We start from the raw sequence: 27,046 nt of genomic DNA, 5'->3' as shown, positions 1-27,046 counted from the left end.
CACTGGGCAGAACAGTCAGGATAGAGCAGCTCAGGGAGTCAAGTCATGTGGAGATCATTTAGAGCAGGGGTGCCCATTAGGTCGATCCTGATCTACCGGTAGATCTAAGACAGGTCCCAAGTAGATCCGAGGAGTGTCGAGGAGAAAAAAAAAAAACAACCATTTGTGTGCATACCTGTCAACTCATACGGTTTAGCCGTAGTTCATACGGATTTTGTGGTGAATCTTACGTATATGGCCGTATCGCACAAATCATACGGATTCTGAAAATTTCCGCCCCCCCTAACGGGTAGTTCTGTTTGCATTTGCCCAGAATGGTGCTAGTCTACTCGAATGCTTTCATTTCCGGTAACTTTCCTGTGTTTTCAATATTTGGAGTCGGTGAAAAAAGTAACGCAGGAATACAACTCTGAACACAGAAATGCCACTAAGTAGAATGATGATTAGACATTAACCAGACATTGTATTATGGAGATCTACAATAAATATCATTGAAAATGTTGTGGGGGGTTTTTTGCCGTTATTTTGACATATAAAATGCTTTGGTATGTTATAAGGATTTTTTGCTCTTTATAAGGATTTTTTTTGGTAGTTTATACAGGTTGGCGCTACGAAAAGTTGACGGGTATGTGTGTGTCTTTGTACATGTTAGTAATATATTTTTTGTGTTAATGTACAATGCATCCTAATCATCTTATCTGTCTCATTTTCACCCAAAAAATATTGAAAAAATAAAATAAAGCAGGTAAATCTTGAATTTACGGTGGCGCGTGATTACGTCACCGGAAGTTGTTAGCTCTCAGCAGTCTGCAATTGCAGCTTGTGATCAGAACTGTTGCGCTCTATCTTTTATCGTCATTATTCTCATTCAGAGTTTGCTTCGTGTACAATTTACCGAGGGCAAAGAATAGGAATACAATACAATACAATACATGCTGATTTATATAGCGCTTTCACAACATCTAGGAGGGCCCAGGGAAGCACTTTAAAACGGTACGTGTGAGCTACGATAGTTAACAGGCTGCAAAAGTGCGTCGCATGCCTCAGTTTCAGGCTGTTTCTCATTATGGCGTGCGTGTGTGTGTGCGGAAGTCACTCCAACGAGAGGGACAGGCAACGGCAAAGGTCCGATCCACTCTGAGCCTGCGCTTAGTTCTTGGTCCCTCTAATAATGTCTGGTCCGCAGACCTGAGGCAGGTGTGTAGGGGTGGAGGAGCTCAGAGAGGTAAGGTGGCACGTGGCCATTTAAAGATTTGAAAACAAATAATAAGATCTTAAAAAGAACTCTAAATTATATAGGGAGCCAGTGAAGGATGCCAGAGTAGGAGTTATGTGCTCCCTCTTACGAGTACCAGTCAAGAGGCGAGCAGTGGCATTCTGGACCAACTGGCCGACTCCAAAATATGGTGCATTACAGTAATCCAGCCGTGATGTGACGAAAGCATGAATTACTGTTTCAAAGTGCTCATGAGAAAGGAGAGGTTTTACTTGAGCCAGCTGGTCCACCACAGGCAGTGACATCACTGCCAACCTACACTGGGCAGGAGTGAATGCATCACAAGCCACTGTTCGAAGAAGACTTTGAGAAAAGAAACATATAGGCCATCCCACAAGATTCTTCAGCAGAAAGAATCAGAAGGCCAGATAAAATTTTGAGATGAGCCACAAATTTTGGAACTCAGTTTTTTTGGACTGATGAGACCGTTAAAATCTACGAAAGTGATGGAAAGGCCTAAGTATGGTGGTGGAAATAATCTGCTTATGATCCAGAACACACAAGCTCATTAGTGCGGCATGGTGGAGGTAATGTCATGGCTTGGGCTTGCATGGCGGCTTCTGGAACTGGCTCACTAGTCTTTAGTGGTGATGTAACTCATGATGGCTGCAGTAGAATGAATTCTGAGGTCTGCAAAACCATCTTGGCTGGCAATTTACAGAAAATTGCATTCAAACTAATCGTGGGAAGCTTCTTCAAGCAACAAGATAGAGGTGAGCAGAAGCATTTTGAACCAACTGGAGCTGTTTGGGGAATTAATGTTATCCTCCATTCAAAATCAGTACTGTAGTTGTCTCGCGTAGAACACCAGACAAAAATCTTTAGCTACACCGGACCTGTCTCTTGTGTCAGAGGCCATTCAAAAGTAGCTGAATCATTTCTGAGATACCAGATAATACTGTGGGTGACTAGCTAGGGTCTTTCCCAAAGTCAGCTAAGATGGGCTCCAGTTCACCTGTGACCCTAATAAAAAAATGGTACATAAAATGGATGGCTGGATACAAGTTAATAGTACAAGGTAGTTTGATGAAGATTGATGGAAAATTGAAATCTGTGGACAAGAATCCGTCATGCCACGACACGAAGCCGTTAGCCGAGTTAAATGGTGTGATGCCTCTCTTCATATTGCTGAGTCAGGCAAAGCAGAAGCGAATGAACAATTCATGTTTCATCAGATCAGCGTGTTGCGTTCACTCTCCTTTATTGATCCAGTTAGCTGACAGTGACTCATGTTTCTTCACATCCATCCACAAGACAAGATAAATGACTTCAAAACAAAAGATGCAGGACACCTTTTTTTTAACGCACATTGGCCTTCGTGACAGATGTTATGACAGTAACTTATACTTGATAGAAATAATAGGTACTTGAATGCATCTCTGAAAACAGATAAGAATTTTAAACAGGAAAAACTAGAAAGAGGAGCGGCTGTTTGGCTTCTTTGTTCCTGTCAGGATAAAATGTTCTTGCTGTAATTTCCTTGGTGATGGTCATATAAAATTAATTCCTCGTTAGTACCTTTTATAAGATAAAGGTCATCAATTTTGTGGTTTTACAGTCACACAAGCAGTCCCACAGCGTCTTGTTTCCCAGTCTGAGTCCACGAACCAGCATGTTAAAATGTGTGTGTGTGTGTGTGTGTGTGTGTGTGTGTGTGTGTGTGTGTGTGTGTGTGTGTGTGTGTGTGTGTGTGTGTGTGTGTGTGTGTGTGTGTGTGTGTGTGTGTGTGTGTGTGTGTGTGTGAGGGTGAAATGTTCCAAACTGCTCTTCAGTGTTTGCGCAGCTCAGGAATATTAGAGCATGTGTGCTACTGGGAGAGGACACATGGAGGGGATGTTCTTCTGTGCATCCACATCATTGTTAGTTTCCTTATTGGCACATTGAATTTGCTTTTTAAAGTCTTTCTCTGTTTGTTTGTTTTTTTGTTGTTGTCTTTGGGCTCTTGGGAAAATAAATGAGGATTTTGCTTCATGCATGTGGAGCCAGGAGAGTAGAAAAAAACCCTCCAAAAGAGGTCAAAGGAGAACAAAGTCTTAGTTCGGTTTGAGCCGATTAACATGTCATTAACATGCCATCAGGGTTTATTATGTGATATCCAGTGCACAAGGAAAACTCATGATGCACTCTAGAAGGCAATTCGATTTATCTCCTAATTAATGCTTGCTAGGAGTTGCTGGGAGCTTTTGTCTGCTTTTGAAGACTTTTCTGAAGAAATAAAAACATAACTCAGCTTACTGGTGCAATGCTGCAAAAGGACATACAGATACATTTTTGGGGTTTTTTTGCAATTGAAGAACAGGCCTCACTCATTTTTCAGGACTATTGATTTGTGCAGATCAACAAGACGTTGTTGAAACGTCACTTAGCATTTTGAATTTATATTTATCTCCACTACTGGATTGGCAAGTCAGGATGACAAATTCAAAATAGTTGCTGACACCGAGAAAATCTACAATACACTACAAAAGATGGAATAAAGTCTTGGAGCATACTTTTCCTCCCTTGAATTCCCTTTAAATGTTAATTATTCATCCTAACAGAATGTTCTGGGCATCAGTGAGTTTGTGGAAACCACTTTTCTGTTTCGGCATGGCTGTGCCCCATTGCATAAATCAAGGTCCATCAGTGGAAGCTTGAATGAGTTTAGTGCCGAAGAACTTGACCTAAATGCCATCAAACAACTTTAGGGTGAACTAGTAGAAGTAGTTACTCCAGGGTCAATATAAAGTATCATTGAAATCAGGGAGGGTCATACAAGAAAGATCAATTTGGACCCAACACTGTAAACATGGTCCCAGATCTGAGCAATATCCTATTCAGTGAGGCTCACTCTTAGTGACTTGGATTCAATGAAAGCAACAAGAGCAGCAGTCTCGTCATCGAAATCAGATAAATCTCAGTTCTGCTGCTTGATCAGAAGGCAGGACACGTGGAGGATAAAAAGGCTGGGGCGTGAGTTCAGGAGCAGGTGTTAAGGAAGAGGGCTAAAATGAGTGGCAGGTGAGGTGGACAAACTGTAACGTGATAAAAGGAGTGGCTTGGCGCTTTGCAGAGTGGAGTCGGAATTAAGGTTGATTTTTTTTTTTTTTTTTTAATGTACAGATGTCATCCATCAGTTCTGGTCCATTTCTTCAACAATGGGGGTGTTGTAACTCTGGAACAGAGGCTGCATGAAGAGGCCCACAGTTCCCACCACACATACAAATACAAAGATCCACAGGAAGAGGCGGTCGATCACCATTGCCACGTACTTCCAATCCTCAATGATCTGTAACAAGACAGAGGTGAGTGTTAAAAAATATATTTACCAATTTCAAAGCTCCTTTATGTCAGTCAGGCTTCATTTTCTTGAGTTAATTTAGTATAGAAAAAAAAAATTCTATCCTAATGCGGCCATTAATTGAGACAAACACGATCGGCCAAGGGGTCACCAACCTTTTTGAAAGTGAAAATGACTCTTTGGCTACTGATTCATGCAAAGGACTACCAGTTTGATACACAGTTTTGAAACAGAAAATGTGCTCAAATTGCCTTTAATCATATCTTTTTCATGATGTTAAGATAAAAAATGGATGATATTCATTCATTTGAAGACTTTGAGACAAACAGGCAAAATCGAAGGAGTTGACAAAAATTTGGCGTATTTGCACATCACACACACACACACACACACACATTGAGGCACTTCCTTCCAAAAGCCTACCCCTTCATCGTCGTCCTCACTCTTCATCTTGTCCGCAATGTAGCGCACACCGTCCACGGCATCCTCCACATCGATGCTGCTTTTCAGTGTCGCCCTCCTCCTGAACTCTGTGTTGTCGGCAAAGTCGCTGAACGTCCAGCCGTAGCGTTTGGCCGATTCCTCGTTGACATAGAAGGACGACGAGGAGTCCGCCAGTCCCAGAGAAGCTGTCCCCGCATCTGCTCCCGCTTTCTTCTCGGAGTACGATCGCTGTTGGTGTTTTTTGCGGAACCTTTCACGTATGTTGGATCTGCCTGGTCTCCGCATGAAAAGGTAGGAGGGAAGTCGGTACATGAAGACACGTTTGACCCAAGGAGGCATGGTGTGCGTACTAGGGGAGCGATGGTGCACGTTGAGCACGCAAACACTGGTGACGATGGAAAAGGTGACCAGCACCATGGTGAACATCAGGTACTTGCCGATGAGAGGCACGGCTAAAGACGTGGGCGGTACAATCTTTGAGATAAGGAGTAAAAACACAGTGAGGGCCAGGAGCACAGAGATGCACAGCGTCATCTTCTCACCGCAGTCTGATGGCAGGTAGAAGACCAGAATGGCCAAAGATGTGATCAGGATGCAAGGGATGATCAGGTTGATGGTGTAGAAGAGAGGTTTTCTCTTAATGATGAAGTCGTAAGTGATGTCCAGGTACCTGATGTCATCCGGGTCTTCGTTCTTGCGTCCCGGCAGCGAAACAATATCCCACTCGCCGCTGGGTTTAAAATCGTCGCGGCTGGCAAAGTCACTCAGCAGGATGAGGTCGATCTCGGTGTGGTCGTACGTCCATGAGCGAAACTTCAGGGTGCAGTTCTGCTGGTCGAACGGAAAGTCGCGGACTTCGATCTTGCAGGCCGACTTGTAGATGGCGGGAGGGAGCCAAGCCACCTCGCCGTTGTTGGAGACCACCGCGTTGGAGTAGAAGGAGACTTCGTAGGTGCCGTCAGCACTGAGGGACGGACAGGGAAAGATGAAGACGAAGGAGTCAAAAACGCATCGAAAAAAATATCACGACAGTCCAGCCTGGATCATTGTGTATACAACACCCGGTATCTTTGATTGTCTCTCTCATGAAACTTGTAAAGTTCTTGTTCTACAATGTATAAAAGTTGAAAGGGAATCAGCTTGCACTGAGATGTGACCGTACTCGTAAAAATATGTCTTTCTGACTTAGTGGTGCTTGATGTTTCGTCCAGGGCCTTGCTCTCACAAAATTCTGTTCTTTCTGTGACTCTGGGAGTTAAAAGGCAGCAAAAGCATGTTCTACTGCGTTATCTATTCGGGCTCCAGTACCCTGGAATGCACCTTCCCGTGGAAATTAGAATGGGCATTTCGTTCGAAATGTTTAAATCTCAACGAAGGACTTCTTTCCACACTCTCGCCTTTGTTCAAAATCACACCAAATATGCATCGACAGCCTCTCGCCCTGTCTCACCAGCTGACATCTGGATTTTGGTCTGTTTAACAGTTTTCAGGACTGCTTCTGTGAAGATTACAAAGTTGTTAAATGGCTCCTTTTAGCAAGTTCAGTGTTACATGTTATCATCCTTGGGGAAAACCCATATCAGAACAAACTGCGGCAGGATGTCAACAGTCGCCCCCTCACCTTTCTCCAATGTGCTGAGATGTGCCTTTGGACTTGATCTCACCCAAGCTACAGGCGATGCATTATAGATACATAGACTATCAATTATAAAGTAGGTCAGGAGTCCGGCAATGCGTTCACTTTCTATTGCGAGGAAAAGAGGCATAGAGAGGACATGTCGACAACACTAAAACCGGGCACTTTCTACTTCTTCATTCTGTAACCTCTACCCCCCATCATCTTTTATCATTTGGCCTCGGGATCCATTTTGCCGGTTGCGCGGTCATAACGTTGACCGGCAATCTGTCTTTATGAGTGTCATGGCTACGAGGCAAGTATAAACAGCGGTGCGCCACTACTGACCACAACACACATGAAGCATATCCAAACAACCAGATGAGCTGCAACCATCTCACATATAGAGATGATTGATTTCTCATCATTGTTTATAAACATTCCCAAGAGGTAGGAGAGTAGTGGTTTTATAATTGCCTACATCACTGATTCTCACATCCGTGTGTGGTGGTGTTGATTCACGAGCATGCACCATACCTGTCGACCTCGGCTCATAGCTGCCCTTATAAATGATTACGATTCCCCTTAAAAAGCAACAAAAACCCGTACAAGGGTTGACCGCGCATGCGCACATCATGATTTATTAATCCGACTGTACGCAACGATGAAAAAATATATACGATTGAGGATTACTTTTGCTGGTTTGCCGTGACAATAGTAGCGATCGATGACGGCATTGTCGTTGGCTACCAGCAGGTGAGACGATCTGGATTTGAGCCAAAATGGTCTTTGTGAGTTCAGTTCACAATTGCCCCCCCCCCCGTATAAAAGTTGTAATACGCCGTACATGATTTGAAATGATTTTTTAAAAAACTTATAAAATACGGTGAAAACGTACAAGTTCACAGGTATGATGCACACCCCTATTGGATTTAGTCGCTTGGTGGGGGACCACTCTTGAATTGCTTTACAGGACCCTTGATTGATGTTTATGTTATTTTTCTGGGGTGTCCTCTCATTTACGATCAGATTTTTTACAGCGGAGTTTGACTCTGCATAGCCCCTCCCACCACATAATGGTAACACTGCCTTGTTCACTACACCCGTCCTGTCCTGTCTTTTCTACTCCTCTTTGCATCCCCTTCCCACAGAGTGTCGGACTACTTTCCCAGTCGGGGTCAATGTCAACATAAAGTGCCTTTTGTATCCTCATCAAATACACTCAGTCATCATGAAAGTGTAGTGGAATAAGAAGACGTTCAGGTCAAGTGGCCAAACATTTGCACGCACACCGGCACAATGATAAGTCTCTTAAACAATGTTCCCTTCATTATATGACACCTATTCCATTGGATGTATGGCATGTCCCAAGTAGTTAAATGATACACAATCAATTCTTCAATTTCAAATTAGTTGATATAATGATAATTTGTATAATATAATCATAAGTCATATTTATCATTTATTTTCCATTCGATTTATATTCTATTGTCATTATTTATTTAATAATTCAATTTTGACCACAGAAAATAAATAAATAAAATTGTGACCACTTTTTCGCCACCAAAAATATCCCAAAGCTCAAATACACTCTCAATAAAATGCATGTTGATACAACAAACAAGCAGTGATTACAACAACCAATGTAAAGAGTTATTGCCATCCGTAAAGTATGACATGCGGACGCAACTCCAACACAAAGCAAAAGATTGAGATTTTGGGTCAGGAAATGAGTCGTATCTTAACAAAATACTCTGAATGACCGTTCGGATTTAAACTGTGCCAAAGGCTTGATAATCTCTCATTCCTTGAAATACTGTTTCCATTCTGAAATGTTGCCATATGTGCAATATCCGAAAAGAGGTGTGCGACAGTAAGATGGTACGTGTATGAACGAAGTGGATATGAAAAACGTTATCGAAAAATGATTTGCCATTGAAACAATGATGATGGTGTGTGTAACCCCATGCGTCTGTTGTTTCATTTGTTGCAACTCTACTTGTTGTAAAGGACGATGTCTGGCAGCCAAATGTGTTGTGTCGGGAGGCGGATTTTCTTGATGCCATCATACTCATCGGGGTCCCACATTAATCTGTAGTCGTTCCACACCTGATGATTGTTTAGAAAAATAAAGACAGTGAGAAAACAAAAACCTCATGTATTTTCATTCTGAAACACACAATCAGAGATTGTCAAGCAATAAAATATGTACGGTCATGGGGTGGTAATGACACTCATTGAAAGACTTGGAAGCTGATCAATAAATTGGAATACCTTCAAATGTGTGTCTTTACAAAATGTTTTCGGAATATTTGAACATGAATACATTTTCATGAAAATGTCTTGAAATTTGATACGCCACAGAAAACAGTGGTAACTACCCTGTGAAATTGAAACGATTAAAAAAATGGTCAAGTATATAAAAATGAGGCTTCAGAATAACCTCTCAAATGCCGTGGGCGTGTCCGCTGATTGCCTGAAACCACGCCCTTCTCCACGATCAACAATCATATGTCAATCACTAGGACAACCAGAAAAACCTGATGTTGATTTGTCGAGCATTTGTTGAATCTATTTTTAGCTATTTCAATGCATGTTAGAGCCATTCGAAAACAGCACATCCACTTAAAGCCTCCAAAGGCTGAAATTCCTCATTGCAGGGATTATTCCGTGCCGTGACAACGAGGCGCGCTAAAGCCGCGACATCAGCATGAAGCTTCTATCCGCATGCTGGCTGCCATGTCGTGACTTTTTGTTTGTGAGTTAGTCTGACTATAGTCTTACAGCGTGAGGTAAGACAAGAGACCAAGAGAAGACAAACCTGAGAGAGCCAACAGTTGGTGGTCATGATCTGTTCCCTCTCGTTCTGAAAAACACAAATTGAAGGCTGACGCACATCCTGATGCCTCTTAAAAGGAATCTTCTTTGTCATCATCATACTCATCACTCATCCTCATGATCGCATTTTAAGAAGTAGCACGGCTGATCTTCCTCACCACATTGATGAGCTGTGCCAGTGACACTTGGATGTAAATGGTGACTTGCTGGCTGTTGTTGACGGCCGGTCTGATCAGTTTGTTGTAGCGATCTGCAGACAACAGGTGACCCACCAGACGTTCCTCCACCTCTGCACACAACGCAGCTGCAGGCACACACAAACACACACACACACACACACACACACCAACAAATTGTGCTATTCAGTACTGTGGTTAAGGTACCGTGCATTCACTGGCATACACATAAATAAAGATATTAGGAATGCACCGATCCGATCATGTCATTTTAAATTGTGGAAATGGTGGGGAAAAGATGTTTATATCTTATTTTATTTTTCACAGCTACAAAGCAAATAAGAGGTACACAGGTAATGGCAAAAGAAATCGATATATTTCCGTGTGTTTTCGCTGTGCCCTCTAGTTTATACTGGCATTCTAAAACATTCAGATTAGGTAGCTAGGTTTATTGAAGACTAGTCCAAATTTGCCGCAAGTATTGTATGAACGTGAGTGTGACTGGTTGTTGTCGACAGTTTGAGACTAGCTCGCAAACCAGTATTCTGCATTTTCCTCAAAGTCAGGCTCAAGTTATCATAATGAGGAAAATGGCAATAAATGGATGGATGCATCTTTCAGTATAATGCAGCAAATTAGAAATAACCTTGTAATGGCCCATCTATACTGTATACATGGCTATTTTTTGTTTTTCATCTAATCAGCATCATGTGGGCAAAGTATAACTTTTCTTTTTCGCATTGTGTTCAAAAACAAAGATCAACAAAAATGTCCCAATGTTAAATGAAACCCCAAAATGGCTTAATTTCAAATCGAAGATAAAGATTCATGCTTGACAAAACAATGATTTTACACACAAAAAAAACAACCAAAAAAAAAGAAGATTCCTGTATATCATTTGTGTTTAATGCAAAAATGCAACTGTTTGCGACAACAACTTGCAGATCCAAATGCCAGCCAGAGGGGGAATTTAAAACATCGAGCATCAACCTAAATAGCCATGATGAACATACATTAGTGCACGCAATGGAATTACACACGGCTGCATATAAATGTCTCTAACTGCTCATTTTGTGTTGAGCAACACTTATCCACATGTGACAACATGGTTCAAATGCTTCAAAACAATTTAGGAAAGCAAAGCTTTAATCTGGCTCAATGGTTACATTCGGGCAAGATAATTGGATCTGATAGCACTGACACGCTAAATATGTGTGCATCCAAACATACTTTTTCAGTCAGCGTATTTTCTTTTTGTAACTCAATGGCCAAAACCTAATTTGCGTAAAATAAAGCCAGATGCAAAACACGTTCTCATAAGAATATACACTGTAGTGGGAAATCAAGTCCAGTGCCCCGTGAAGCTGAAACATCATATTTTTGAGACATTTCAGCTGCGAGCCGCCAACAGGCGACTCGGTTGACTCGTGCTGAGGTGCCGAGGGTGCACTTGCCCATCAGACCCATCACCACGGGCGGGTGATTCGGGGACGTGCCCGCCCACCAAGATGATTGTGCCCACGCCATTTGAAGCATGGATTTCTAAAAACAAAAGTAGATATTTTTGAATGGCGAAATACTAATGTTGAGTTGCTTATCACGAAGGCTTTAGAAATAAAATAAAGTAAAAACAGTGATGTGATTTTCGTTTGACTGATGGCCAGTCTTCTATGCAACAGCCTTACTGAAAATAATGTTAAGTATGCAGGTTTACCATCGACAAATACATTGGTGTTTGCGTGCATAAATACATTTTTTTATGTGGCATTGTGTAATTTGGCATTACACGTATGTCTGTAAAATATGTGTGCATTTGTAAATCGAGAGTTGAGGACATTTCGGTAGCCTGGCACTTGGGACAGCAGTCAAAAAATAAATAAATAACCCCCCAAAAAATCAACAATCCGAGAACTCCATCTGTAAACCAAATGTCTGCTGTAGCACCAGGACTGACCTGTGAGAGGCAGTATGGTGCCAAAGGGGATCTAGACTGTTGGAAAACACAAAAAAGTAGAAAGAATAGAGCACCGTAGTATCTCCTTGTGTCCAGCAACAGCACGAGCTTCAGGTCGCTTCCTAATTGACTATCGTTATGTTTCACCTCACAATTACGGAGGGATGTGCCAACGTCTTCTTGTATTGACTCCACAAGGTTTAACGTCTTTACAGCTGTCAGCCCCTCAAATTTTCCAAGCAGAAGATGGAAAAAAAAAAAAAGAGTTTGAAAACACCGCACACCAGAGGACAATCTCTTAGACTCCTGTAATCTGGCCTTTATTGACTTTCATGGCAAAGGGTGAATCACAATGATTATCAATATTACTGTATAGGGTAACAACTCCGGTGTCAATAATTACACAATTAAATTTAAGGGAGATAAGCACGTGCACGCACATATACACGCACGCCATAATGAGCAACAGCCCGACACAGAGGCATGCGACACACTTTTGCAGCCTGTTAACAATCGTAGCTCACGCGTACCGTTTTAAAATGCTTCCCTCGCCCCTCTAGATTCCTATTCTTTGCCCGTGCCCTCGGTGAATTGTACACAAAACAAACTCTGAATGAGAATAATGACAGCGATAAAAGATATAGCGCAACAGCTCTGATCACAAGCTGCATTAGGAGACTGCTGAGCGCTCACAACTTGCGATGACGCAGGTCACGCGCCACCGTAAGTTAAAGATTTACTGTACCTGCTTTATTTTATTTTATTTTTTAAATACTTTTTGTGAAAATGAGACTAACAGGATCATGAGGGTGCAGTGTACATTAACACAAAAAAATGTTATGCACATGGAAAATCCTTTTCCAGATGGATCGACAACTTCACGTTAACGGCGGCGAACGCAGCGCGGCCTCAGATTGCACAACAAAAGGCATCATCACTTTAGGCATTCAAATAAAAAGAAAAATCGTGTCTTGTAAAAAGTTAGCACACAGAACTGGTGGTTCAACAAATGGTTGTTTGGTTTTTTTTCTCCTCTACACCCCCGCGATCGACTTGTGACCAGTTCACGATCTACCGGTAGATCGCGATCGACCTAATGGGCACCCCTGCTCCAGGCATTGTGCTCAAGAGTCAAGTTTGAAATGTGTTGGTTTTACACCATATCAATAAATGAATTTTAAAAAGAGTTACTTAACACATTACCTGCGTAGGTAACACAGGCGCTTCTGTCTTCTTTATATGCTTACAATGAAATTGTACTGGTAAATTCTTGGAAGAACAAATGCAAGCATCTCAACAAATGTTATTCCCTAACACCAAAATATCTTCTGGCTGTTGTGCAATCTTATTTCATTGGACGCCTTGCCAAAAATGTCAAAGCACAGAGTGCAATTGCCTCTAAATACACATTCCACTTCTCTGATTTTGACTTCCCTAATTTCATCATCTCAGCCGAGTGCTTATCAGGACGATGCATTCAAATCAGGCTAACGTGGGGTGTCGAGGGGGCCTCATGTTGCATAATGTGTGTGTCTGAAGTGATTAGCTATGCTGACTGGTTCCCCGGGGCCACTTGTAAACGCGTTTGGTTTCATCCTGCCGCCGCGCACAGGTAGATGTTTGCGCTTCCTCTGATAAGATGCCATTGTTTGGCTTTAATGGGTGAACAGAAACAGGTTGAAGTGACATCATAAACACGAGCAGTTGTCGGAAAAGGTGCGTCTTTCTGTGGATATAGAAAGCCCCACACATTGCATGGATGGGAAATCATTGGAATCCGGACAAAATAACCGAAGCTGTTGCCACAAAATACATATCATGTGTACACGCTGGACTGAGGCAAAAGGTGTGCCACCTTTCAGAGAAACTACAATACCCGATGTTCGTTAAGTGCCTTTTCCTCTTACTCTGTTCTTGTCAATAGCCTGCAATAGCAGGTTTTTCCGAATGTCATAGCCAGTCGACAATAAAATTCAATACTGTTGCTGTTCCTTGTCTTTATCCCTGTCGTCGACCTCTGACGGTTTTCGGGAAGGTGCACTCCATTGATGAGCCGACTGTCCAATATGGAGCCACAGCTGCTTTGTGGATACAAATGAGTACTTCTTGCCCAAAAATTACTATTTCTTTCCTGCATTATACCTATTTTAGGGACTCAAATCTTGAGGCCATAAATGAGGTATTGGTGTGCATATTAAACTTATTTTGCGACACAAATTAGTATTTTGTTCACGTTATGCTTATTTGGTGGACAAAAACTTGCATCGTATGGCCATAAATTAATTTGTGAAAACAGATTACTATTCCTTACACGTGTCGTGCCTATTTCGTGGAAACAACTTCTTTTGTGATTATAAATGGATTTTTTTTTTGTCGTCGCAAATTAGTATTTTGAAAAGTTTTTACCGCCCATGTCATATTATTGGCCTCCACATGAATTTCATGGAAGCAGGACATTCTGACCTACTAGAATCTTCTTACAAAGTGAATGCCCAAAATGCCACCCAATTTGAGAGATTTCTTGACAATGATTCAAAATAAACCAGAGATTCAAAGTATTCTTCCTGGTATTTGCTGATCTCTTCTCAATGACCAGCGTAGATTGAAAGGATCGTATAAGATGAGAAACGCACATTCACTCACGCACATGCCCACGGCAATAGTTGGTGAAGTGATGTTTAAATGTCGTGCTGCAAGGTCTGACTAATTTGGTGCTTGAGCAAAATGGCATGCTGCTCGATTGAAAGGGTAATGAAAGAATTGCGAGTGTTCTTGCATGTGTGTGTGCGTGTGTGTGTGTGTGTGTGTGTGCGTGAGCTCATAAACAGATGTATTTGTCCATACTGACTACCTCTCTTGCAAAAATTAAGGAGCATCAATATATACCATGTCTATTTATTACACATACGGTATGTTGCATGTCAGCAATGCGCGTGATATGCAGCTCGTACAACAAGAGCAAGATTTGACACACATACACACACACAAACACACACACGAACACGAACACATAGTCACCGTAGGGCTGTTTTCATCCATGTAATCAACACAGCACACAGTCTGACTGGGTCACAGAGCTTCAGTGACAGTTGCTGGTTTCAAACACGCTGCCAAAGGTTTTTTTTCGGGGGGGGGGGGGGGGGGGTTCCATGAAAACTCCTGAGCCCCTTTCCTTTAGATGCACATGTAGGTTGCTTCTACACAAGCACCATTGTGGTGATCATCTGCTTCCTATGCATGTGGATAATTTTTATGTTTACAAGATAGACATTTACCTGTTTTCGTCATTCTCAACACTTGGGGTACACCAGCACAATCTAATGGGATTCAATATATTATTGCTGCGCAACACGTCTGTCTTTGCAAAACTCATAGTACTGTATGCTCCTTTTTGATCGACTTGAACAGAGAGGTATTAATTGTACAATGCTTATTCGAGTTGTAGTTTGCAGTGATGTACAGCTGCGCTGCAACTTCCTGAGAAATGTTGAAAATGTCCAAACATTTGCTAACCTCGTGTTGCTTTTCCATTCTATTCGTCTATTGGTTACTGTGTTATTTCTGGCCTTTGTGACAGCCTGGTTTGCTATTCATGAATCGTGTTTGCTTGACAGGACAGCCGAAACCGCGGGGCAAAAACTGAACAAAGCAAATGTAGCTGGGACAAGATGTCAATGGTTGTTTTTACAGCCAAAAGGGACAACCGCTTATGCCTAGAATAATACAAAATATGTTGCCTGATATGTTACTTGCTGATCTTTAAGTAGTAGCAAGAATTAGCTTTGCTTTTATTTGAGTAGTCACGACTTTGAAGCTCTGCGAGGCAATCAGTCCATGTGAAAATATGAATACTGGTGACCTCAGCTGCCTCTAACATCTTGTCTAAAATACTGTTCAAAATGAATTGAGTTATTCATATCAGTCCGTAGTGTGTCTGCCACACACGAGATATTCTGGGTTTGAATCTCAGCTCAAAGCCCATACGGTGTGGAGTCTATATGCTCGCTCCGTACTTGCGTGGCTTTTTCTCCGGGTAATCCGTCTTCCATGTTCCAAAAAAACATGATAACACAAACTACATTGACCATAGTTGTGAATGTGAGTTTGAATAGTATTTTTGTCAATGCGTGCCTTGCCATTGACTGCCGAGCAGTCCAGCGTGTACCGTGCCTCTCGCCTTAAGTCAGTTGGAAGACGCTCCAGCCCACATGTGACCCCGATGAGGACAAGCACTAGGGGAAATTGATTAATTCTTCATTTCGCAGTGACACGGACACGTGTACAGAGGCAGTGAAGCACAACCGAGTCCATAAATGCAGAACTATCACAATCAGCAACACCCAACAATTTCGATTCAAAACAAAAGTATTCACTCCAAATGTATCTCCGAGTCAACTCAAGGATCACATTCTGCTTTTGCACTTTAGAATTGTAGATGTGTCTGGAGAGCTCTGTAAACATGCAAACGTCTGAGCAGTTCAGAAGACTGCTCAGAGATGATTCATTTCATATTCATAAGCTCAATGTATTTAATTAGCGTGTTTTGTATGAGTACAGGAAATGAAACAAGTTCAGTGCCGGTGTCTTATCGGTAGTTTCTGAATCATAACTGTAGGGGGAGCACAGAAGAAGCCATCCGTCCTGTTCAGGGATGTGAGCTTGTGAGCTGGACCCAATCCCAGCTGACTTCGGGCATAAAACAGACTACACAACACTAGAAACCCAACACAAACCCATTGGGGCTCTGAAGTCTGCAAACTCGGGTCAATTAGTGGAGCCTCGGTTTCAAAGCAAACATGGCGAAGCCCCATTTAGCTGTTATGCTGCACATAAAAGGAATAAGATGAGGTGGGCACGAAAGTCTGTGAGTCATCCTTCCAATATCTTTTCAGATCGGTCGGTCAGTCTTTCATTTTTTTTTTACCTGTAAAGGCATTTCAAAGATGTCAATGTATCTTCTTTTAGGAATTTTAAAAAGCTACTTTTGTTCTCTTTGCTTTGCCTTGAAATGTCGTCAGCTCTTCAGTTTGTAAATGCTTTCAGGCGTGATGTTTATGGATGTATGAAGCACATTGAGTTGCCTTGTGTATGAAATGTGCTCTATAAATACATTTTTCACCAATGCAGACAGAAAACCATTCACGCTCACACTCACAGCATCGTTGAACTTTTGAAGTGAACCTTTGTTGCTTGCACCAAAGTTAAGTGAATTAATCAATATAGCTGGCTTTACTAGATAGTTTTGCCCCCAGTCCCTGCCGTGAAAAGCAAAAGTCCGCAAGTAATCAAAGGCCCCTCAACGAGGTTTATAATTGCATAGAGATGCCACAAGATGGTGCCAAAGCACTACTTGTTTCACCTAAATTAAACCCCTCAACTCACATTCACATACAGTAGTTCCTTGGCACCAAAGCACTTCTTTCATCTAAATGAAGCTCCTAACACATTTCAAGACAGCATTCATTTGGGAAAATGAATAGGAGACAATCAAGCATTCCCTTTGCAAATGTGTCGTAATTTCAACCTAAAATGAACTGCTTCATTGTGGATTTTTTCTGAAAGCATTGCCATGGGGATATCACATCACCTACATTGTAATATTAGTGGACCAGTCCGGACACCTCTTACAGTATATTAGAGGCGCTTTGACAGGGTGGCAAGGTATGGCAGCTGCCGTCTCTACCAAACCCTTTGCCACCCCCTTTGGCGATGAATCTATGAATACTAGATTTTAAATATTATAAATGTTCTTTATATGGGCACCAGAGTATGTAAAAAAAAGTGTGTTGAGAATTAACGCCCCCCCCCCCCCCCCCATGGATCCCCACCTCTTTCAAAAAAAAAAGTGAAATTGTTGCATCCTCCATGCCACCAATAAAGCTCTGGACATCACGTGACTGATCCACTGCCATGCTGACAGAATCGCAGCTGAAGGATTGACAATAGAGAGCAGTGATAACATTTGCGTTTATCAGCCAATGTTCCGTCCAAGTGAATCCACATCTCACTTTGATGAAAAGGACACCATGAGATACATGTGCAAGCTGGACAGGTTGGATGATCCCTAACTAGCACCAGGAGTGCTTGTTTTTGCATCTGTCATGATGGGAGATGGGAAGAACTGCAGTGGTGATCCTGGTGGTCATACAAAGGCTTGGAATGCTATAGGTTTAGGTTACGGGCCGTATGTAGAGCGGCCCGCTGGCCAGAGGAGTGTCCACCCGAGGCCCACGGGTGCGGTGCTTCAGATGGCGGGTTATAGCTCCCTATGGTTCCCTGGTATCCATTGCGGTGGTGGGGTTGCGTGGTTGGGCAAGGTGCTTGTTTTTCGGTTATCTAGCTTGGGGAGTCGCCTTGGAGGCATATGTGAGTAAATGACAAAGTCTCACGGAACTCCATCTAGGGTTGCGTGCCTCGGTCAAACTGGCCGCTCATGGCGCTTAATTTTTGCTTTCCCAGTTCAGGAAGTCGCCCCGGAGGCAAACTGAACTGAGGAATTCCCAAGTCCCACTGAGCAGCGGGCGGGATGGCCGGCATCTCGTCACATTGTGAAGCAGAGCAACACATTCTGGATATATAAAGGGTACATAAAAAGATAAAAACTCCAAATGTATTTTTGTTTTCTTTTGCACAGTGCATTTTACTCATCTGATTTCACTGTTTTCTCCTTTGTACATTTAATAAAACAAGGTTGTTTCCTGAATAGAGTGAAATATGTTTGTATTTATACAGACTTTTAAAGTGTTTTTAGTGCCAGTGTGCATCGTGTATAGTTTTTGTTTCTTTTTTATAAAAAGACAATAAAAATACACTAAACCTTTACAGCTAAATATATCAAGGGTGCAATATCGCCTTCAATATAAGTTACACAATCGTTGATAAACATGTCTGTAATGCTGGTAGAAGCTGCTAGATTGTATCAAATTTGAATGTACTATCATCTTAATTGTCTTTATTTTGTCATTTGTACATATGTTAAAGAATTTAGGATGTAAACTAAGGATGGTATAAAACAGCTGCTTGCTGGTACGATATACTGCAATTTACATCTGATCCGATTAGTTGACAAACTTCAACTGCGATTGGTGTCGAGTTGACTAGCAAATTTCAGTCCACGTTGGTTAGTTCACCAACTCATTTTTTTCAGAGACAATAACCGGTCAACAGGGGGATGGAGACGTTTTATGTCCAGTTGATATCATGTTGTGTAGCGACATCAGCGCAAACCACAAATCCTCACTTCAAAGTGTGTGAGTTCTGCTTTTTCTGAAGCGTTTTGTGCATGACACGCATTCAAAGTCATAAAACCCTCCACATCATCTCATAATCAACGTTTAATTATTTGGCAGCATCATTTCCCTGCATGGTAGTGCCATGTTATTTTAACAGAATCTGAGTTATTGCACAATTTGTCATCCCTTCAAGCAAAGACATGAAACATCATTTGGTTGAATGATAGCTGCCATTTGACATGTTTAGGTGAAAAAACACACTGCTTCGCTGTTTTGCTTGCTCGACGGCCTTCGGTCGTCTTTGAGCTGTCGCGTTAGACAGAGCAGCAAACCCAAAGATGACAGCTGCATGGCCGGATTCCACGTCGACGTCACTCAGGCCAAAAATCAACGGAGGAATATGCGCGTGGTTCAGCATTCAGACTGAACCAGTAGTGCAAACACTGGTGATCTGACATCAGCAAGATACACGTCTCCTGACATCTCAAAGTGTGTGAGTTGGCAACTTTGGATGACAGAAACACAAGGTTTTGTATTTGCGTCCACGCTGTCACATTTGTCACGCACGCAACGGGACGTGAGGATGACCACAAAGAAGAGGTGCTCCGCCAGAAAGCAGAGGTGCATTGTACACACAGCACTCCACATTCCACTATCGCAGATATCTGAGCGAGGAGGACGAGCGCTGGGCGTTGGAGCATCTGGACAGTCAATGAATGACAAGCTTTCAAATCTCCAGAGACAACAAGTCGTCTGTTCAAACGATACAGTTCTACACGGCAGTCATCGAATCAATCCTGTGTTCTTCCATCACGGTTTGGTTTGGGGCCGCCACAAAAAAGGACAAAATCCGACTTCAACGGACAGTTAGGACGGCGGAAAAAATCGTTGGCACCGCCCTACCCACTCTTGAGGACTTGCACACTGCAAGAATCAAGACAAGGGCACGGAAAATCCTCCTGGATCCCCGCACCCTGCCCACCACCTTTTCCAGCTACTCCCCTCAGGCAGACGCTACAGATCCATGCGCACCAAATCCAGTAGACACTTAAACAGCTTCTTCCCTCTAGCCATTAACTCCTTAAACAGTCACTGACGTAGTCACTCTTCTTGTACTACAAATACTGCTACTGGTTACTCTAAAATGGTTCAATGATTTGTTGTTTACGATGATACTAATGCAGCGTGTTATACCGGAGACAAATTCCTTGTGTGTTCTACATACTTGGCCAATAAAGATGATTCTGATTCTGATTCTGATTCTGAGGAAGAAGTCCCCGCAGTAAAAGCGCACTGTCAAGTTAATAGAATCACACGAGAAAATTAATTTGAACCATGTTGCTTTCGAGAGATTAGACTACAGTAACAATGTCATATTTTATCCCGCCAGGATCCGAGCCAGGCGCAAAATCAATCATTTGTTTACAATAAAAGCCGCTTGAGTTTGTTGAGCTTTAATTCAAAGCAACTGGTGTGGATGTAAGTCTTCAGACTATTACGTTTTTACACATGTACAGGTCTCCGGGATGGCATAATTCTCTTGGACTTAATCCCATTTTTCCAGCTCTGCCCTCTGCTATGCTCCATTGAAGCATGCTCACCAAAAACATTAGACATTCCAAGAGCAGTTGACACGTTTGTCAATTTGCAGACCCTTTGCTACGGTATTCGTTGCTGTAGCTTTGTCAGTCAAGCACCATTTGCACAATTGCACACTGATTGATGACACACTTAATGACTCTCTTTAGTTTGTGCATTTTTGGTACATGTCTTAAATGTATATTTTATTACAGTGACCTTTTTATGAAAGTACTACACTTTCAAAAAGCGATGACTGAAAAAACGCAAAAATGTTTCTGATTCTTACATAGACTGAGCACACATTGTGTGCTCCTTGACTGGATTAAAATGTTCAACCATCCTTCAATAGGGTTGTTTATCGGCAATAGGGTCAGTGCTGAGATGGAGTCACAGATGTGAGGAGGAATGCGCACACTACATTCTTGAGACTGTTATTTTTCCCTTTTTCTCATACCCCTGTGATATTTTTCATCCTTTATATGATAATTAATACGTCTTGGACAGTAAATCGTAAATCTGACCAAGGACTGGTATCATTATTTGACTACATGTTAGAGGAATCTATGAGCGAAATTGTATCATCTTTAAAGTTTCATTTAATCCGGGCACATCTAAATGTTTGGGTGCGTATCCAGCACCCCCAAATGCCTGTGCACAAAGGCGCCGGCCACCTGGCCGGAGGGCTGTTGAAGTCCACAATTAGCACGTCAATGCAGGTGGGCGATCACGGGGGAGAGGGCGAAACTCGGTCACAAAAGGGGAATGAATCATTCGGGAACAGCGGTTGAACAACAAAAGACGAGTTGAGAACACCCGTCGCGCCCAGGCGACATTGGCCATTCGCAAAGTCGATGTAGACCAGACAGAAAAGGCGCCAACGTACTGGTGGTTCAATGTTTAAAAACAGGTAACCAATCACTACCGAGGGGCCGGACCGTGGGTGCGGTATGCAAATATCGGGGGCAGTGTTTTCCTTGTATGTTACAATAAAAGTCTGAATTGGCGAGAAGGGAGTTCGAGTGTGTGATCGCGGAGCAACTAAACCACCGTTCGCTCTCAGAGATCCACTCCCGCCGATATTGAAAACAATTTTCCCGTGTGCCGAGTCATTTCTTTAACTTTGTCCGAGAAAATCTCTGACACTACATGAACGCACTTTCTGACTGAGACTTTCAGTTCTTAGCCGACAACAGTGCCCAAGAAAATCCTCCTCAGAAGGGGAGACGGTTCAACAATGATTCCATTCTGACACGTCACAATGACTTTACTTTAACTACCGAAGGAAGGTGGGGCTCAGTTTGAAACGTATGTAGAGAAGTCTTGAGCTGTCAAAATAACGCCAAAACGAGTGGAGGGGACACATACGAGGTTGGGGAGACTTTGCGGAGAATACCGGGAGGTCTCATCACACATGGATGCAGACACACACATCCACGAGTGTCTGCCTTGCTGCACTCCCCACACCTCAATAATTTATTGCCTCTAAAAATAAGAATGCCATCATCTCACAGGCGCTAAGACTGCAACACAATCAAAGGTTATTCACCAAAACACTCGCACCAAATCAATTTGTGCTTAACTAAAGCTCATCATATTTGAAAATGGATAAAGAGGCTGCTGCTTTCCCAATGTTTGCTTCCTGTCGGGTTACTTTTTAGGGTAGTGAACAAGCTAAGATCTAACCCTCATTGGTTATTGCCCCCTCACTCATTCATTTCATTTTCAGTCTGGGTTATAGGTCACGTTTTCTTGTTTTGTTTTGTTTTTTGTGGCGACAAAAGATGTGAATATGTGTTGGTGTAAAAACGTCAATGCTACTTTAAGGGCTGTGTTCACCTTATCAACCGTATGGTGATATTTCTCCTTTTGAAAAGTACCGAGCTTTTAGAGCAATGGTTCTCAGGACTTCTGGGGGTATGGGAGCCGTAGTTTGCGGGGGCCACTATTTTCATTTTCAAAAAAACATCATGTTATTTTTAAAATGTGCATAACTACATATTGATGCAGGTGAGCCAGTAAAACCAACAAACTCAAACAATTCAAACAACTCCTTACCTTGACTTTGGGCCAATTAAAGCCCTCATATACAGTAATTGTGACGTATTTACACATAAATCATGAATAAAGTCTTTTTACACAATTCCCCTCCACCTGAAGAAAAACACCCTAATTGTGTGATGTTCTCGCCATCTTGCTTCATTGGAGGGATGGTGGTCTTTTGGTGATAAGCAGTATTGTTTGGGATTTTTTTTTTCGCTATACGGTACCTTTGGGAATTATGTCTGAAAAGTTCAACCTTGATTTCAGTGAACCGCAACAAACACGTGGAAAAACATTTTTTCATTGTTTGTATTTATTTCCCCTCTCAAAAAGGTTAAAAGCAAAATAAAATGAGTTGTCCGAGTTATAGGTCCCGTTAACGTTCCAAAAAAGTTTTGAAATGATTTATTCAGCCCATCCATCCATCCATCCATCCAGACTTTCTCTGAAATGCTTCGCCTCACTAGAGTTGCCGGTATGCCTGAGCTTATCTCAGTTGGTTGCCAGCCAAATGCAGATGATTTATCTTTGTCTTTTTTTTGATTTTTTTTTTTTGTATCATGAAGAATTGGCATTTGAACAAGGAGTGTTTTACATCCACCATAGATCTTTGTTCTAAAATTATTATTGTTCCTTAAAAAAATGCAACTTTATTCTCCTGCCTTTTTTTTATCGGATTTTGTTATTGTAGCATTACAATTCCTTTCCTTAAAATGGGCATTTTATTTGACGGCATTTAAGGGTACACATGGTAGTCATGATTAATTGTGGTTCTGTCAGGGATCCCTGGACCTGAAAAGTTTGAGAACCTCCATTGCAAGCAAGCTGCAAGCCTCATCCTACTCATCCCTCCTTCAACTTTTCAACACTGAGCATGCAGCAGCAAGAGGAGATGTGGTACTCAGAGAGCAACAACATACAAATAGGTGCCAACATAGTGACTCATCTTCGTCAACTCTTGCCAGAGAGCTCATTTGCAACATGTCAAGCAACAGTTGTTGGCCTGAGAAAAAACACTGGGATGAAACCTCCATATTGCTGCCGATCCACATATTATGCGGTAGGACCAGGGTACCACACACAACAATTTGAAGGCTCTCTCTTTCTCTCTCTCGCTCTTTATAGATAGATAGATAGATAGATAGATAGATAGATAGATAGATAGATAGATAGATAGATAGATAGATAGATAGATAGATAGATAGATAGATAGATAGATAGATAGATAGATAGATAGATAGATAGATACAGTGATCCCTCGCTATTTCGTGGTTCGTTTATCGCGGCCTCGGTGCATCGCGGATTTTTACAAACATATTCATGAAAAAAAAAGTAAAAATGCTGCAAAAAGTTCACAAAAGATCCGCGTAAGCCAGTGAAAGTCAGCAAAACAACAGCGAGTCATATAGAGCAACATATACAGTACTACATGTACAGTATGTGTTTACTGTATTTAGTTATTCATACATTAACCTAACCTAACTTATGCATGTTTAAATGTATTAGTATATAACATTAAGTAATGTTAATTACTACAAACATGCATGTATACCATTAAATTTTGCCTGATAAATATTATTTATACTCATACACATGTACATATACCTACACGGTGGGGTTCACTACTTTGCGGATTTTCGTCTATCGAGGGAGGTTTTCGGTCCCCATTAACCAAACCATGATAAATGAGGGATTACTTTATATATATATATACATATACACAGTATATCCATCCATCCATTTTCCGAACCGCTTGATCCTCACTAGGGTCGCGGGGGGTGCTGGAGCCTATCCCAGCCGTCTTCGGGCAGTAGGCGGGGACACCCTGAATCAGTTGCCAGCCAATCGCAGGGCACACAGAGACGAACAACCATTCACGCCCACACTCACACCTAGGGACAATTTAGAGCGTCCAATCAGCCTGCCATGCATGTTTTTGGAATGTGGGAGGAAACCGGAGCACCCGGAGAAAACCCACGCAGGCCCGGGGAGAACATGCAAACTCCACACAGGGAGGCCGGAGCTGGAATTGAACCCGGTACCTCTGCACTGTGAAGCCGACGTGCTAACCACTGGACTACCGGGCCGCCCCTACACAGTATATATATATATATATATATATATATATATACTGTATATATATATATATATAATTACATATACACAGTATATATATATACACACACACACACACACGCACACACACATGTTCCTGCCTACTGACAGCTGGGCTCCAGCAAGCCCGCGACCCTTGTCAGGATAAGCAGCTCAGACAATGGATGGATGGATGCAGATGGATGGATGGATGGATTGATTGACAGAGTGTATCCAGCATTCTGGATCAAGCCACTGAATCACATTGACATTTTATCTGTTTTGATATTTTCCTGTATGGCATTTGTAATTGCCACAACCTGAACTTATAAAACGTGTTTTGTTTTTCTGCAGTTACAAATATACTTTGTACTCATTCAACTCACCCAAGCTTTGAATTTGCATTTAAACCTTTAAGACAAAGTTTTGGTTTGGTCTTGTTGATGTCATGGTTCTGTCTGTGGCCAACAGGTGGTACTGTAGGAGTCCGCCTGCAGCTGCACACCTGTTGGTCATTGTGTCATTATTTCGTTTGTTTAAAAGGACTCCCGGCACGACCACTCGCTGTCGGGTCATTGTTGCTGTTTGCACGTGTCATGTTTTGTCTTAGGTTTTTGCAACGTTGATTGTTTGCTGGACTTTATTTGAGTGAGTTTTTGAGTTAGTTTCTCCAGTGTATTCCTGTTTGCCTTTTTGTTATATACATTTTGGTCAGTCCACCTGCTCCTCCCTGCCTCCCTGCTTTTTGGGGTCAGTGTGTGTGTGTTTGTGTGCGCGTGTGTGTGTGTGTGTGTGTGTGTGTTTGCCATACCTGATCTACTACATACTGTACTTTGTGAAGTAATTCGACCACCTTGTGTAACTATGTAAAATGTATGCATTTTGTGTTATTGCACATTTTCCACAATTTAACTGCATATTTATATATCTACTATATATATATATATATATATATATATATATACACACACACACACACAATTATTGATTGTACTTTTCAGGGCATATAGAAATATTTTGTCTTGTTACCTCAGTTCGAGAGGTGGTCAAATGATTAGGAACACCCCTCAGTATGATGCTGTGCAGTTCTATGCCACTGCAGACCACAACCACAATAAACAATGACACACTGTACTCCTGAAAGTAGCTAAACAAGGTAACATGAGAAAGCTCTCTCCACGAAGACTTAATCTGCAACTAGATAGAGAGAGATTGATCATCGATAATTTAGTAACCATGTGTTTGATCCTGCTCTTTATTGATATTCGAATGCAGAGCGAACCTAATGAAGTGACGAACACATTTACTGTCGTAGAAAGTAGTACTTTAGGAAGTGAGATGTGCAACGCTTTGCTCACAACCACCGTGACATTCGTTTCTGTGTTTTTTCAAATACGTTATATTGTAGATTTCACACAGGTAAAGAAGATGAAGCTTCCCCGAAAGCGTCAACGCGGCGCCGCGCATGTGACAAGTGACGATTTGGTGATGGAACAGCCAAAACATGTTTGATCCTCTTTGACTGACGCTCCAAAGTACAAGTCCCTCGGTCCCAATATGGAAGGATTTTCAAAAAGGAGATTACTCACTTTGTGGCACTGTGGCAGCCAGGAGAAGCAGCGCAGCTTTCGCCAGGAACGCCATCGTCCGGAACCTGCGCAAACGCGCGTAAACTTGCAGATGCCCCCCTCTTTTTGTGCTCTTCTTCCGCAGCAGACTTGGAGTGGAACAATAATGTAGTATAAAGGGCGTCGGTGCGTTGAATCCCGCCGGGGTAAAGTGTCTATCTGAGGCTCGGAGGCATGGAGCGCTCCACTGACCGCTTTCTGGGCGCAGTCAGTCTGCAGGAGCGCACCGATTGTGCGCAGCGGCTCCCGGCTCGAAAGAGCACAGTGTCCCCCTTAGTTTTACGTCCTCTTGCCCGATGCAAACGGGAAGCCGAGTGGAGAAATGTGCGGCCATGCAGGAGAAAACAGCAGTGTCATAATCGTGCTGTCTGCAAGGTGGTCATTCCTCCGATAAAAGATTCAGGCTCCCCGGTCTTCACATGGCTCCGCCGCGCGCCCAGTGCACTCCCCAGCCGGCCTCCACTTGCACGCCAACTCGGTCCAAATGAACAGAGGACATCTGTGAGAAGAAACTAGACCTTAGATAATGTCTCAGAGATGAGCATTTAAAAACCACCTAACCAGCTTCGTGAAAAGAAGAATGTTGGGATTATTCATTAAGTTAATTGAATGTTTTTGAATAGAGCCTGAAGAAATTAGTTTCGCTCTTTGCGTTACTAAATAATAATCATCATCATCATAATTATCAGCAACAAGAAGGTTGGTATCAAGACATTCCGTCAGAGAGGCTGGCTCTGGTGAGGAAGCTCTGACATGAAGTCCGGTATGAGAAGCATAAAATCCTATATAGGTCTCAACATGGCTGGCAAACATGAACAAGTGAAAGTGATCATCTAGAAGCATAGGGAGGTATTACACCTCCCCACGCCAGGGAGGTCAGAGATTAGG

General features: G+C 42.3%; 1 protein-coding gene across 1 annotated transcript; it reads right to left on the bottom strand.

The window, feature by feature from the left end:
* Positions 1–2,460: 2,460 nt before the first annotated feature.
* Positions 2,461–26,959, bottom strand: LOC147208519 (neuronal acetylcholine receptor subunit beta-2-like). Its single transcript, XM_086136783.1, has 6 exons — positions 26,120–26,959; positions 9,612–9,757; positions 9,437–9,481; positions 8,615–8,724; positions 4,980–5,964; positions 2,461–4,544 (listed from the first exon to the last, which is right to left on the bottom strand). Exons 1-6 carry the CDS (start codon positions 26,172–26,174, stop codon positions 4,389–4,391), a joined length of 1,497 nt encoding a protein of 498 aa, XP_085992909.1. The 5' UTR covers positions 26,175–26,959; the 3' UTR covers positions 2,461–4,388.
* Positions 26,960–27,046: the final 87 nt, after the last annotated feature.

Source organism: Hippocampus guttulatus, chromosome 2, assembly GCF_054856545.1.
Source record: "Hippocampus guttulatus isolate MCC_2025c chromosome 2, RoL_Hgut_1.0, whole genome shotgun sequence".
Classification (NCBI taxonomy): domain Eukaryota; kingdom Metazoa; phylum Chordata; class Actinopteri; order Syngnathiformes; family Syngnathidae; genus Hippocampus; species Hippocampus guttulatus.
The sequence above is the reverse complement of the archived record's forward strand: the minus strand, read 5'-3'. Positions and strand labels throughout refer to the sequence as shown.

Excerpts from the sequence above, each read along its gene's own strand:
- LOC147208519 (XM_086136783.1), bottom strand. The coding sequence starts at position 26,174 with ATGGCGTTCCTGGCGAAAGCTGCGCTGCTTCTCCTGGCTGCCACAGTG. Across the intron at positions 8,725-9,436 it reads CCAACTGTTGGCTCTCTCAG|GTGTGGAACGACTACAGATT; the intron begins GTTTGTCTTCTC and ends AACAATCATCAG. Across the intron at positions 4,545-4,979 it reads GTGAGGACGACGATGAAGGG|ATCATTGAGGATTGGAAGTA; the intron begins GTAGGCTTTTGG and ends GTCTTGTTACAG.